Source organism: Phyllobates terribilis, unplaced genomic scaffold (genome assembly GCF_046119375.1).
Source record: "Phyllobates terribilis strain yellow unplaced genomic scaffold, ASM4611937v1 Scaffold_8__6_contigs__length_399053987, whole genome shotgun sequence".
NCBI lineage: Eukaryota > Metazoa > Chordata > Amphibia > Anura > Dendrobatidae > Phyllobates > Phyllobates terribilis.
Genome location: NW_027362768.1, coordinates 295,798,998 through 295,814,148, shown reverse-complemented (window position 1 = coordinate 295,814,148; position 15,151 = coordinate 295,798,998). Strand labels below are relative to the sequence as shown.

The 15,151-nt window shown below is 40.0% G+C and overlaps 1 protein-coding gene across 1 annotated transcript in view; it reads left to right on the top strand.

The window, feature by feature from the left end:
* The first annotated feature begins 1,679 nt into the window (after positions 1-1,679).
* The window catches only part of NEK4 (NIMA related kinase 4), a 60,773-nt gene continuing 47,301 nt past the window's right edge, over positions 1,680-15,151 (top strand). The window contains exons 1-2 of the mRNA XM_073644448.1: positions 1,680-1,898; positions 13,570-13,836. Of these exons, the coding sequence (XP_073500549.1) occupies positions 1,785-1,898; positions 13,570-13,836 (381 nt within the window). The 5' untranslated portion in view covers positions 1,680-1,784. The remainder of the gene's footprint in view (positions 1,899-13,569; positions 13,837-15,151) is intronic.

The following is a 15,151-nucleotide window of genomic DNA, read 5'->3' as shown; positions in this document are numbered from 1 at the left end:
TCGGCATGATAGAGCAGTCAAAAAGTGGATGGTCGAGTCCCATCATTCTCGTACTGAAGCCCGACGGTAAGTGGCGCTTTTGTAATGACTACCGCAGGCTGAATTAAGTGTCCAGTTTTGACGCGTATCCAAAGCTTCACGTCGATTAACTTATTGAGAGACTTGAACCCGCAAGGTATATCACCACCCTCAACCTGACAGGACTACTGGCAGATCCCCATGTCCCAGAGTGCCAAAGGGAAGACGGCCTACTTCACACCTGATGGGTGTTTTCAATACACCAGAATGCTTTTCGGACTACAGGGTGCCCCAGCCACCTTCCAAATGGCCATGGATCGGATCATAGCTCTGCATTAAAGTATACCACATTCTACATAAATGACATTGTGGTCTTCAACCTAGACAGGGGTAGTCATCTACCAAAGGCGGTCTTCAACCTAGATTGGGGTAGTCATCTACCAAAGATACAGGCAATTCTGGAAGCTCTGAGAAAGCCAGGGTTTACCATAAATCCAAAACAATGTGCAATAGGGAAGGAAGAGGCCAAGTACTTAGGCCTTAGGCTATATTGTTGGGAGAAGCGAAATCAAGCCACAAGTAATCAAGGTCGAGGCAATATAGAAGTGGCCGTAACCGCTTTCCAAGAAGCAGGTGAGGGTGTTCCTTGGTATTGTGGGATATTACCCGTTTACCCCAAAATTTCGCCTTAATTGCCGCACCGCTGACAGATCTCCTTAATGGAACCAAATCGACAATAGCCAAATGGACTGCTGAAACAGAGGTGACATACACAGCCACTTGTAGATTTTTTTTTCTCAGTCTGATCTGAGAAAAAAATTGCAGATGAGCAGGCAATCGTAGAATAACATTAGTTATAACGTGCAATCCAATTTTTTTTTTTTTACTGATAGTATGGGGGGTATGGGAAAACCATATGATGTGGTGGTTTTCACCCATTTCCCCTGCAAAAATTTCACCACAAAAAAATGTTTTGCTTGTGATTTATGTGTGGAAAACGAGTCAAAGAATTGACTTTTTTTTAACACGCGTTAAAAAAACGGGCGGAAGAAACAGCGTCACGTCATTTCTTGCGGAAAGAGTTGACACGGCGACATTTCTAATAAGAAGACGAGAGGAAAAAATGAGCACTATAGGGGGGTTTCTTATGCAAATGATTCGGGGCTTGTTGAAAGCAGATTTCAAGCCCTTTTTTTCTGTCACGTTCAGTATTTGGTGAGTTTTTTACCTCAGTATTTGTAAGCTAAAACCAGGAGTGGAACAATCAGAGGGAAAGTATAATAGAAACACGTCACCACTTCTGTATTTATCACCCACTCCTGAGGTACTGAGGTAAAAAACTGACCAAATACTGAATGCGAGAATGTGGCCTTAATATGTGGATTCTGGTGTGAAACCAGAACCAAAAAAAAGCTTCAAAAAGCTCAGACGGAACATACCCTGAGAAGTCACTAAGAGTTTTATTGTAACTTGGTGTGTGTACCTGATATTTACACTGTACATGTAATTATCTCCATATTTCCGTTATTAATGAGCTTTGTGAATGAGTTTTCTCCAACACTGCTCCCGCTCTCACCCTGCACTACCGACAGTGGCCAGTAGATGTCGCTGCACTCTCTGGTTCTACACCTGTAAACTTTCTCGCTGCTCTAGCTGCTGTTTCCGGTCTCCGTTCTCCGGTTGCTTGGTTACTGTGACGCTGCCGGAAGTTGTGATCAGAAGTGGAGCGCTGTGTGTCTACAGGGATGCCGTAAATCGGTAACGGGATGGAGGAGAACAAGCTGCGGGCGGGGCTGGAGAATTACAGGATCATACGTGTCGTGGGTAAGGGGAGCTACGGGGAAGTCAGCCTTGCCGCACACCGAGCGGAGGGGAAGCAGGTAATACGTGTGCACTGTGTCCTACTGGTATATGGGCTGTGTAATGTACAGAGCTGTGCTGTATGGTGTCATGTACGACCTATAACACAGTGTACTGTTATACAATGTGTGATCAGACTGTACCGCAGTGTGTGTATGTATGTATATATACAGGGTGGTCCAAAAGTAGGTGGAAAGTAGGTGGACAGAAAGTGTAATCAGGTTATGAAGGGGGAGATTTATCAAACATGGTGTAAAGTGAAACTGGCTCGGTTGCCCTTAGCAACCAATCAGATTCCACTTTTCATTCCTCACAGACTCTTTGGAAAATGAAAGGTGGAATCTGATTGGTTGCTAAGGGCAACTGAGCCAGTTTCACAGATCTAGTTTTCACAGATAGATCTCCCCCAAATCTGTTTTCTTTTCAGATAATTCAGATAACACATAATGACAAATAATTTAAATACAGATCAAAGAAAATGGATTTTAACAGAGTATTGGAAATCTCAAAATGCTGAAACCATTAGAGCAAATTAGGCTGAAACATTTGGTAATCAAGCCCCAAAGAGACAAACCATTTACCTCATTCGTGACAAATTCAATGCCACTGGCTCAATCCTTAATGCTCCAAAAACTGGTCGACCCAAAACCGTCTGTACAGAAGATAATAAACAACTTTTTGCTGAAACATTTGTTCAGAGTCCAAAAAAGTCCACCAGAAGAGCCTCTTTGGAATTGGGAATTTCACGAGCTTCTATCATGCGAATCCTGAAATCTATTGGGTGGAAAGCTGATCGTCTAATTCATGGTTTATTGGAGGATGATCCAGACAGGTGGCTGCAATTTAGTGTTTGATAAATTTCCCCTTCATAACCTTATTACACTTTCTGTCCACCTACTTTTGGACCTCCCTGTATATACATACATATACAGTCAATGTGAACTGAGGTCTAAGATGGCAGACATACAAGAAACAGAGGCATGTTCACACTAGCAAAAAAGAAGCAAGACAAAAATATATCTCATACCCTACCATAATTATATATAAATGTAAAGCAAAATTGCATAATAAATATAGGGTACTTAGTGAACTATTTTTGATCAAAAAAAGTATACAAGCCGTCCCACCAGCGGCAAGGTGACCCTAAATTGGGACGGTACCTATACTGCCTATATTAAAAACCTTACTGTATATCAAAGTTGAAGTAATGCATATAAAAGGGTAGACAAATAGGACCGGGTCCCAACTCCAGACCACCTAGGCCCGTGGTAAGCTACATATATACCAATCAGTTCAACAAAGGGCATGCCACACCCTTAAATTGTACAGAATGCAAACAAGTCAAAAAACCAGACAATGTGAACTGAGGTCTAAGATGGCAGACATACAAGAAACAGAGGCATGTTCACACTAGCAAAAAAGAAGCAAGACAAAAATATATCTCATACCCTACCATAATTATATATAAATGTAAAGCAAAATTGCATAATAAATATAGGGTACTTAGTGAACTATTTTTGATCAAAAAAAGTATACAAGCCGTCCCACCAGCGGCAAGGTGACCCTAAATTGGGACGGTACCTATACTGCCTATATTAAAAACCTTACTGTATATCAAAGTTGAAGTAATGCATATAAAAGGGTAGACAAATAGGACCGGGTCCCAACTCCAGACCACCTAGGCCCGTGGTAAGCTACATATATACCAATCAGCTCAACAAAGGGCATGCCACACCCTTAAATTGCACAGAATGCAAACAAGTCAAAAAACCAGACAATGTGAACTGAGGTCTAAGATGGCAGACATACAAGAAACAGAGGCATGTTCACACTAGCAAAAAAGAAGCAAGACAAAAATATATCTCATACCCTACCATAATTATATATAAATGTAAAGCAAAATTGCATAATAAATATAGGGTACTTAGTGAACTATTTTTGATCAAAAAAAGTATACAAGCCGTCCCACCAGCGGCAAGGTGACCCTAAATTGGGACGGTACCTTGTTTGCATTCTGTGCAATTTAAGGGTGTGGCATGCCCTTTGTTGAGCTGATTGGTATATATGTAGCTTACCACGGGCCTAGGTGGTCTGGAGTTGGGACCCGGTCCTATTTGTCTACCCTTTTATATGCATTACTTCAACTTTCAAAGCAAAAGGTAGCTACTTTGAAGAACCTAGACTATAAGACATATTTTCAGTTGTTTCACACTTTTTTTGTTAAGTATATAATTCCACATGTGTTAATTCATAGTCTTGATGCCTTCAGTGTGCATGTACAATTCTCATAGTCATGAAAATACAGAAAAATCTTTAAATGAGAAGGTGTGTCCAAACTTTTGGTCTGTACTGTGTATATATATACATATATATATATATATATATAGATATTACCACAATGAATTTTAAACAAAACAATTCAGATGCAGTTGAAGTTCAGACTTTCAGCTTTCATTTGAGGGTATCCACATTAAAATTGGATGAAAGGTTTAGGAGTTTCAGCTCCTTAACATGTGCCACCCTGTTTTTAAAGGGACCAAAAGTAATTGGACAGATTAAATAATTGTAAATAAAATGTTAATTTCTAGTACTTGGTTGAAAACCCTTTGTTGGCAATGACTGCCTGAAGTCTTGAACTCATGGACATCACCAGACGCTGTGTTTCCTCCTTTTTGATGCTCTGCCTGGCCTTCACTGCGGTGGTTTTCAGTTGCTGTTTGTTTGTGGGCCTTTCTGTCTGAAGTTTAGTCTTTAACAAGTGAAATGCATGCTTAATTGGGTTGAGATCAGGTGACTGACTTGGCCATTCAAGAATATTCCACTTCTTTGCTTTAATAAACTCCTGGGTTGCTTTGGCTTTATGTTTTGGGTCATTGTCCATCTGTAGTATGAAACGATGACCAATCAGTTTGGCTGCATTTGGCTGGATCTGAGCACACAGTATGGCTCTGAATACATCACAATTCATTCTGCTGCTTCTGTCCTGTGTCACATCATCAATAAACACTAGTGACCCAGTGCCACTGGCAGCCATGCATGCCCAAGCCATCACACTGCCTCCACCATGTTTTACAGATGATGTGGTATGCTTTGGATCATGAGCTGTATCACGCCTTCGCCATACTTTTCTCTTTCCATCATTCTGGTAGAGGTTGATCTTGGTTTCATCTGTCCAAAGAATGTTCTTCCAGAACTGTGCTGGCTTTTTTAGATGTTTTTTAGCAAAGTCCAGTCTAGCCTTTTTATTTTTGATGCTTATGAGTGGCTTGCACCGTGCAGTGAACCCTCTGTATTTACTTTCATGCAGTCTTCTCTTTATGGTAGATTTGGATATTGATACGCCTACCTCCTGGAGAGTGTTGTTTACTTGGTTGGCTGTTGTGAAGGGGTTTCTCTTCACCATGGAGATTATTCTGCGATCATCCACCACTGTTGTCTTCCGTGGGCGCCCAGGTCTTTTTGCATTGATGAGTTCACCAGTGCTTTCTTTCTTTCTCAGGATGTACCAAACTGTAGATTTTGCCACTCTAATATTGTAGCAATTTCTCGGATGGGTTTATTCTGTTTTTGCAGCTTAAGGATGGCTTGTTTCACCTGCATGGAGAGCTCCTTTGACCGCATGTTTACTTCACAGCAAAACCTTCCAAATGGAAGCACCACAGCTCAAATCAACTCCAGGCCTTTTATCTGCTTAATTGAGAATGACACAACGAAGGGATTGCCCACACCTGTCCATGAAATAGCCTTGGAGTCAATTGTCCAATTACTTTTGGTCCCTTTAAAAACAGGGTGGCACATGATAAGGAGCTGAAACTCCTAAACCCTTCATCCAATTTTAATGTGGATACCCTCAAATGAAAGCTGAAAGTCTGAACTTCAACTGCATCTAAATTGTTTTGTTTAAAATTCATTGTGGTAATGTCTAGAACCAAAATTAAAAAATGTTGTCTCTGTCCAAATATATATGGACCTAACTGTATGTATGTATGTATGTATGTGTATGTGTATATATATATATATATAGATATATATATATATATAGATATATATATATATATATATAGATATATATATATATATATATATATATATATATATATACATATACATACATACAAACACACACACACACACACACACACACACAGTGGTCCAAAAGTAGGTGGACAGAAAGTGTAACAAGGTTATGAAGGGGGAGATTTATCAAACACTAAATTGCAGCCGCCTGTCTGGATCATCCTCCAATAAACCATGAATTAGACGTGGACGATAAGCTTTCCACCCAATAGATTTCAGGATTCGCATGATAGAAGCTCGTGAAATTCCCAATTCCAAAGAGGCTCTTCTGGTGGACTTTTTTGGACTCTGAACAAATGTTTCAGCAACAAGTTGTTTATTATCTTCTGTACAGACTGTTTTGGGTCGACCAGTTTTTGGAGCATTAAGGATTGAGCCAGTGGCATTGAATTTGTCACGAATGCGGTAAATGGTTTGTCTCTTTGGGGCTTGAGTACCAAATGTTTCAACCCAATTTGCTTTAACGGTTTCAGCATTTTGAGATTTCCAATACTCTGTTAAAATCCATTTTCTTTGATCTGTATTTAAATTATTTGCCATTATGTGTTATCTGAATTATCTGAAAAGAAAACAGATTTGGGGGAGATCTATCTGTGAAAACTAGATCTGTGAAACTGGCTCAGTTGCCCTTAGCAACCAATCAGATTCCACCTTTCATTTTCCAAAGAGTCTGTGAGGAATGAAAAGTGGAATCTGATTGGTTGCTAAGGGCAACTGAGCCAGTTTCACTTTACACCATGTTTGATAAATCTCCCCCTTCATAACCTTATTACACTTTCTGTTCACCTACTTTTGGACCACCATGTATATACACACACACACAGTGTATAAACATATATATATATACATATTATATGTACACATTTTATATATATATATATATATATATATATATATATATATATATATACATGAAAAAAAAAATATATATATATATAGCAAAGGCTCACTTGCTTTTGTTCACATGGGCCTATAAATACACCAGTTTTTTGCACTGAATCTGCTATTGAGCGCTGGCCCCTTTTTTTTTGCTTATGTCCCATAGGTACACAGCAAGATTACATACAGGTGCATCTCACAAAATTAGAATATCATCAAAAAGTTTATTTCAGTTCTTCAATACAAAAAGTGAAACTCGTATATTATATAGAGTCATTACAAACAGCGTGATCTATTTCACGTGTTTATTTCTGTTAATGTTGATGATTATGGCTTACAGCCAATGAAAACACAAAAGTCATTATCTCAGTAAATTAGAATACTTTATAACAACAGCTTGAAAAATGTTTTTAAAATCCGAAATGTTGTTCTACTGAAATGTATGTTCAGTAAATGCCCTCAATACTTGGTCGGGGCTCCTTTTGCATCAATTACTGCATCAATGCGGCGTGGCATGGAGGCGATCAGTCTGTGGCACTGCTGAGGTGTTATGGAAGCCCAGGTTGCTTTGATAGCAGCCTTCAGCTCGTCTGCATTGTTGGGTCTGGTGTCTCATCTTCCTCTTGACAATACCCCATAGATTCTCTATGGGGTTAAGGTCAGGTGTCTGTCATCTTCCTCTTGACATTACCCCATAGATTCTCTATAATAGATTTTCTATGGGGTTAAGGTCAGGCGAGTTTGCTGGCCAATCAAGCACAGTGATACTGTGGTTTGTAAACCAGGTATTGGTACTTTTTGGCAGTGTGGACAGGTGCCAAGTCCTGCTGGAGAATGAAATTTCCATCTCCAAAAAGCTTGTCGGCAGAGGGAAGCATGAAGTGCTCTAAAATTTCCTGGTAGACGGCTGCGCTGACTTTGGTCTTGATAAAACACAGTGGACCTACACCAGCAGATGACATGGCCCCCCAAACCATCACTGATTGTGGAAACTTCACACTAGACCTCCAGCAGCTTGGATTGTGGCCTCTGCACTCTTCCTCCAGACTCTGGGACCTTGATTTCCAAATGAAAATTGGACCTCTGGGACCTTGTGGAGTGTGTCAATGACTGCCTTCTGGACATCTATCAAGTCAGCTGTCTTCCCCATGATTGTGGAGACTACTGAAACAGAATAAGGGACCCTTTTAAATGCATCAGAAGCCTTTGCAGGTGTTTTTTGTTAATTATTTTAATTTACTGAGATAATGGCTTTTGTGTTTTCATTGGCTGTAAGCCATAATCATCAACATTAACAGAAATAATCACTTGAAATAGATCACTCTGTGTGTAATGACTCTATATAATATATGAGTTTCACTTTTTGAATTGAAGAACTGAAATAAATTAACTTTTTGATGATATTCTAATTTAGTGAGATGCACCTGTATATGACTGTGTCTTTTATATCAGTGATGTACAATTTAGCTTGTGTACCTTTTAAATATACGTCATGCGCGCTTGTGTTACTGCTTTATGAACAGAAACATCACCACATGGGCCAGTAAAGTCCAATAATTTAGCACTTTATCTTCTTGCTGTGCTGCCTCCATTTGGACATTCTACTTACATCTTCTTTACCCCAAAACAGTAGCAATAAAAACTGCCGCTAACTTCACAGAAAACAAGCCCCAACACCGGTCACTAACGTAAAAATAAAAAAGTTTCCGATGTCAGAAAATAACGACATAAAGCACTTTTTTTTAATATATATATATATATATATATATATATATATATATATATATATATATATATATACCAAGTTTTGAATTTTTAACTATTAGATTCTTCTTTTTTTATTTATATAGTGCCAACATATTCAGCGGCAGTTTACATTTCAGACAATTTACAGACATTATCATCACTGTCCCCATTGGGGCTCACAATCTACATTCCCTATCAAGTGTGGGAGGAAACCAGAGAACCCGGGGGAAATTATTAATAAAACTCTGCAAGTTTGGTATCACCGTAATCGTAGTAACCTGAAGGATCATGTTGTCATCTAATTTTTACCATACAAAGAGCAGCGTAAAAACAAAACTTGAAACGCAATGGAAAAATGTATTTTTTTTTTTTGTTTTTTATTCACCATTTTACCTAAACTTGGATTTTTACCCATTTTCCAGTAAATTTATGGGAAGGTGAATGTTGTCATTCAAAACTACAACTCGTTCCACAAAAACAAACCCTCAAATGGCTATGTTGAAGGGAATATAAGAAAAGAAAGTTATGTCTCTTGGAAAAGGAGAGAACAAAAAGACAAATGTCCAAAAACAAAAAGTGGCTCAGTCTTATAATGGTTAAAGTATTCTGTTTATTTCAACATTTCTGCACATGGCCATTGACCTCAATTGGATTTTTGACAGTTCCCATCAGTTTACACATTTTTAATAAACACTTGTCGGTGGGCTGTAGTGCTCCGACAAGGTTGGGCACCAACTTCTGTTACCCTAGGTTCCCACATATACAATGAGCATGTTGGGGTTTCCATTGGACTTCCTGAAAAACAGGATTCTGCCCTGATGGGGCCATTTAGCCTGCAAGATGAACAATGCCAGGATAGAGGCCAGACAGCCTAAAATGACTCAGCCGCCCTCAGGGCACAGTTGCCAGCTCAGTGTTCAGCTGAGAACACAGTATGTCTAAACCTAGCATTAGGGGATGTGCACACTGGACTTATCTGCTGTGTGTAATCCACAGTAGCAAACAATGCTGCAATTTTAAATTTGCTGAAATGCTGCAGTTGTTGCTGCACATTTGACATTTGCATTACAAAATGACATGCTGCGGATTTTAACCACTTTGTACGTATGGTCCTAACAGTAGATCCTGCGCTGAGGTGACCATTTGTGAAGAAGACAAAAGAGCTGAGTTCCCTCCACAGGTGGTAGATGCTGGTTATTTTACATAGCCGGCATCTGTTTCTGACAGCAGCGTCCCTCACTGAACTCCGATCCGCTGTTGTTAACCATTAAGATACCGCTGTCAATCTCTGATGGCAGCATTTACATGATGTAATTACTGGGACAAATAGGTCACAGGGCGTCGATGGATTAGTGTGACAGTTGGGTCCCCGTTGAAGGCTGTGGTATTGCAGTATGTAGTCTAAGCGATCGGTTGATCACAGGCTCCTGTCCCCTTAGGCAGGGGTGGGGAATCTTTTTTTATGCCAAGGGCCATTTGGATATTTATAACATCCTTCGGGGGCCGTACAAATTGCGCACTATCTTCACCCACAAAGTACGTCCTGACGCCGCCGGCACTGGTGTCAGGATGTAATCTTTCAATGCACGTGCCTCAGCGTTCAGTAGTGAACACTGCGTGTGCGTGATCACAGAACAAATACAACTGCCGGCCCAAGCACCAAGGTCCAGTTAAAAGGTCATCACGGGCTGTAAACTGCCTGCGGGCTTGAGGTTCCCCACCCCTGCCCTAAGGGAACGAAAAAGTGTGTAAAAAAAAAATAATAAAAAAAAACATTCAAAATTAAATCAACCCCTTTTCTCCCATGAAAAATAAATTCATCTAAAAAAAAATAAACCTCAAAAAGTCCGATCTATCACAATATAAAATTAACTTCTTAACGACCACCGATACGCATTAAAACTGCGTCCATTAAGGGGCCTTATTCCCTCATTGCCGTTTTAAAAAGGCTGTGGCGCCCCCCAGAGTCTGAAATTCTCTGGTGTCTCAGCTAACCGGGGTACCTGAGACCCTGAAAAGCATGATCAGGGTCTTTTTTTCCCCTGATCACGTGATCGCCGTTATTCCGTGAATAACAATGATCACCAAAAAAAAAAAAGTGTGCCCGCGGTTACAATCATTTCTCTCTCCTCTGACATGATATACATGTCAGAGGAGAGAGAAATTATGCCCCCTGAGCCCACCCGTTACCTCCGCAGTCCCCTGTATCTCCTGATCCGGCAATCCGTTATTTTCCTGTAAAAAAAAATTGGTGGACGCCCGCTGAGATTTGCCAGTCGGTATCTGGCAACAATAGGAGATTTTTCCTATTGGTTCCTGTTGATCATTGTGATAGACCCTATCACCGTGATCAAAAGCAAAAAAAAATTGTAAATCAAATCCCCCTTTGTCACCCCTTTAGTTAGATAAAAAATTATAAAATATATATATTTTTCCATTCTTTGCTGTTAGGGTTAAGATTAGGGTTGGGGTTAGGATTAGGGTTGGGTTAGGGTTGTATTAGGGTTGGGGTTAGGATTTTTTCAAAAGTAAAGAAAAAAAAAATGACGATGTGTTGAGCGTAAGTGCTCGCTATTTGAGTTTGCATTGCTTGCTCAGGTATACACCGAGCATCGTGGGTGCTGGTGTGACATGCTCGAGTCCCCGCCCCACATATTTCACGGCTATTATATAGCCAAAAAAAACACGCAGGGATTGCCTGCCATACACGGGCTATCCCCTCATGTTCTTTTTGGGTGTCTAACAGCCGCAAAGCATGCGGTGCGGGGACTCCCACATCTCACTCGAGCACCCGCGATACATGGTGCATACTCGAGTACCCGATGCAAACTCAAGGAGCGAGCACTTGCGCTCAAGACTAATGACGACATATTCAATATGACGACTAATGATGAGCGAGCATGCTCGTTACGCGAGATTTACGAGCATGCTTGGGTGTTTTCCAAGTATCTTCGGCGTGCTCGGGTGTCATGTTTGAGTCTCTCTGTGCGCATAATTTGCCATAATTTGCGATTGTTTGACACCTTTAATACATGTGAGGAATGCCTGTTTCTTAGGCATTCCTCACATGTATTTAAGCTGTCAAAACAGCCGCAAATCATGCACACGGAGTGACTGAAGCATAACACCCGAGCACGCTGAAGATACTCGGCGAGCACCCGGGTATGCTCACCGAAAGGGTTAACAGAACATACTCACTCATCACTAATGACGACCTAATGTTATCAAATTCTGTGTCGTACCTCTGGGTTCAAAATGCTCACTATACCCCTTAGTAAAATCCTTGAAGGCTGTAGTTTCCAAAATGGGGTCACTTGTTAGGGGTTTCCACTATTTAGGCACGACAGGGGCTCTCCAAACGCAACATGGCGTCCGCTCTCAATTTCAGCCAATTTTGTGTTCAAAAAGTCACACAGTGCTCCTTCCCTTTCAAGCCCTTCTGTGCACCCAAACAGTGTTTTTTCCCCACATATGGGGTATTGGCGTACTCAGGAGAAATTACACAACAATTTTTGGGGTCTATTTTCTCCTGTTACCCTTGTGAAAATAAAAAAAGACGGGGTTTGAAGTAAAATTTTTGTGAAAAAAAAGTTAAAATGTTCATCTTTTCCTTCCATGTTGCTTCAGTTTCTGTGAAAAACATGAAGGGTTGATAAACTTTTTGAATGTAGTTTTGAGCACCTTGAGGGGTGCAGTTTATAGAATGGTGTCACTTTTGGGTATTTTCTGTCATATCGACCCCTCAAAGTAACTTGAATCGTGATGTGGTCCCAAAAAAAAATGGTTTTGTAAATTTTGTTGGAAAAATGAGAAATTGCTGGTCAACTTTTAACCCTTATAACTTCCTAGCAAAAAAAACATTTTTGTTTCAAAAATTGTTCTGATCTAAAGTAGACATGTGGGAAATGTTATTTATTAACTATTTTGTGTGACATAACTCTGATTTAAGGGCATAAGAATTCAAAGTTTGAAAACTGCAAAATTTTTATTTTTTTTACCAAATTTCCCATTTTTTTCACAAATTGATGCAAGTGATATCGAAGAAGTTTTACCATTATAATGAAGTACAATATGTCACAAAAAAACAGTCTCAGAATATATTTTCACAGTGGCAGTGCGCTCTCTCAACGGTTCAGATCAGCAGTAACAAACCACCACCAGAGTACACAGTTAGGCCTCTTTCAGATATTTCCGGTACTGGAAAAACCAGCACCAGAGATATCTATGTCCGTGTGCACTTGTGTGGCAACTGTGTGCCGAATCAGGATCACATGTACCAGCACCTGGGAATCAGGGGTACAGCTAGTTTCCACGGACCGTGTGTCTGTGGGCAAAACATGCTGACACGTCCATTTTTTTTTTCGCAGCACGGGCAACAAAATGTCCCGCACATGTGCACAGTGATGACACATACCGGCGTCTGGGAATCAGCGGTACCATTAGCGCTGTTCCCAAGTGCCGGTGCTGAGCGCTGCCCTTATCATTGAGGATCCTATCCCAATATGTAGTAGGTGTAATAATATGAGCAAATATTGAGGAACGAGACATAGCGAATCAGAATACCTATACAACATTTCTAATTGGAGGTATTTGCTGATGATATTATTATCATTATTAATAATAATAATAATAATATTAAACCTACTACATATTGGGATAGGATCTTGGAGATGGGAATAGCCCTTTAAATAATTAAAAAAACTTTCCAAATGTGGTATCAGTAATCATACTGACCTGGAAAATTGTGTTTCCGGCTCATTTTTACCACTTAATAATTCTATAAAAAGAAAACTTTAAAAACCAGTGGTAGAATTGCATTTTTTTAACTATTTGGATTTTTTTTTCCCTGCTTTTCAGTACATTATATGGTAAAATGAACGGTGTCCTTAAAAATTGCACCTTGCCCCGCAGAAAATAAGTCCTCATGTGGCCATTCTGTGTTGACAGAAAAGTTAAAAAAAGTGTTCATTATATGTCTTTTTCTCACAGTACGTGATTAAGAAACTGAGCCTCCGCAACGCTCCTCGCAGAGAACGGAAAGCGGCAGAACAAGAGGCGCAGCTACTTTCTCAGCTGAAACATCCCAACATTGTGGCATATAAGGAATCGTGGGAGGGTGACGATGGCCTGCTCTACATCGCCATGAGCTTTTGTGAAGGGGGAGACTTGTACCATAAACTTAAGGAACAAAAGGGCAAACTTCTTCCAGAAAGCCAAGTAGTGGAGTGGTTTATACAGATCACCATGGCACTACAGGTAGAGTTAAAAGGATTTTGGGCAACTTTTTGTAACTTGATGGTAATAGTCTTTGTGGTGTGAGGACAAGCTCCAAGTGTATTTGGTCACTTAGGTGCCCTCTGTGCGCCCTGTCCTTGGATCTACAAGATTTCTCATTCTGGAATTGTCTCCTTAGTAGCGGTCATCCCCGACATTGGCCCAGTTTTACTGGTGCTGATGCTATAGCAATGGGGTCATACGTTGTGTCCGTTTCACACTTCCGACATTCTCGATCCGAGTTCAGACCACCATGTACAGACTGGCCTCCTACATGGCTGTTGAGGTCAGGTCAGGAGATCTGTTGTCAGTCCATACATCGCGGTCCATGCTCAGACCATGAATGTCAAACGTGTAAAACCGGCTTTACTTGCAATTTCCTTAGTTAACTGGTGTCTTTTGTGAACATAGCTCTCCATTAACTGTTCTGCTGCATTTTATCAACTCTTTAATGTCTAGGCCTGTTTGAGCCTTAAAAGGAACCTATCATCAGAAAATAGAACTATTATTGAAATGGTGTTTTTGTTTTAAATATATTTTTTACATTTTGGGGGCATTTTTATTTATTTATTTTTCAATATCACAATCTGTATTAAAAATAAAAAATATATAATTCTTGAAATTTACACGCTAACCAGTGGGGCTTTTTTAGACTTTAATGTTCTGTTGTTTCAGGAAACAACACATGTACATTAGCCATAATCCGCTATAGTCTTTTGCATTAAAATACCTAATGAGCTTGTGTAAGGTGGGCAGCAGAGTCAGCTATCACATCGCCTATTGTGATTGGTGGGTCTTGTGTTATCACCTGTCATTGTAATTCTGCCTTTGATGATATTGAGCCTGCTGAAAACTCTGCCTGAAAGGACATGAAGTATAAGTCTAAAATAAGCCTCAATGGACAGTGTGAAAATTGCAAGATTGCTAATTTTGTCTTTCAATAAAGATCATGATATGTAAAAAACAACATTGCAATTTTTTTTAAATACATGTAACAGAAAATTGTGTCTAGGGAGGTAATCACTATAGAATTAAAATGGTCACCAACTTGTTACACTGACAGAAACCTGTCCTAGAATTTTGATAGGACAGATGCCTTTGAGCATGTGCAGTAGGACGCGTCATTGCTGTCATCTCAAGATACTTAAACTTTGTACTGTCATTCTGAAAGACAGTGTCCTCTTCTTACCTCAGCCCCCTGGTAGCTCCAGTTTTAGATTAGAAATATATATTGGATAGCAGTGTGAGCAGCCTCTTATTACCTCAGCACCCTTAGTTTCTCCTCTATGAGATCAGA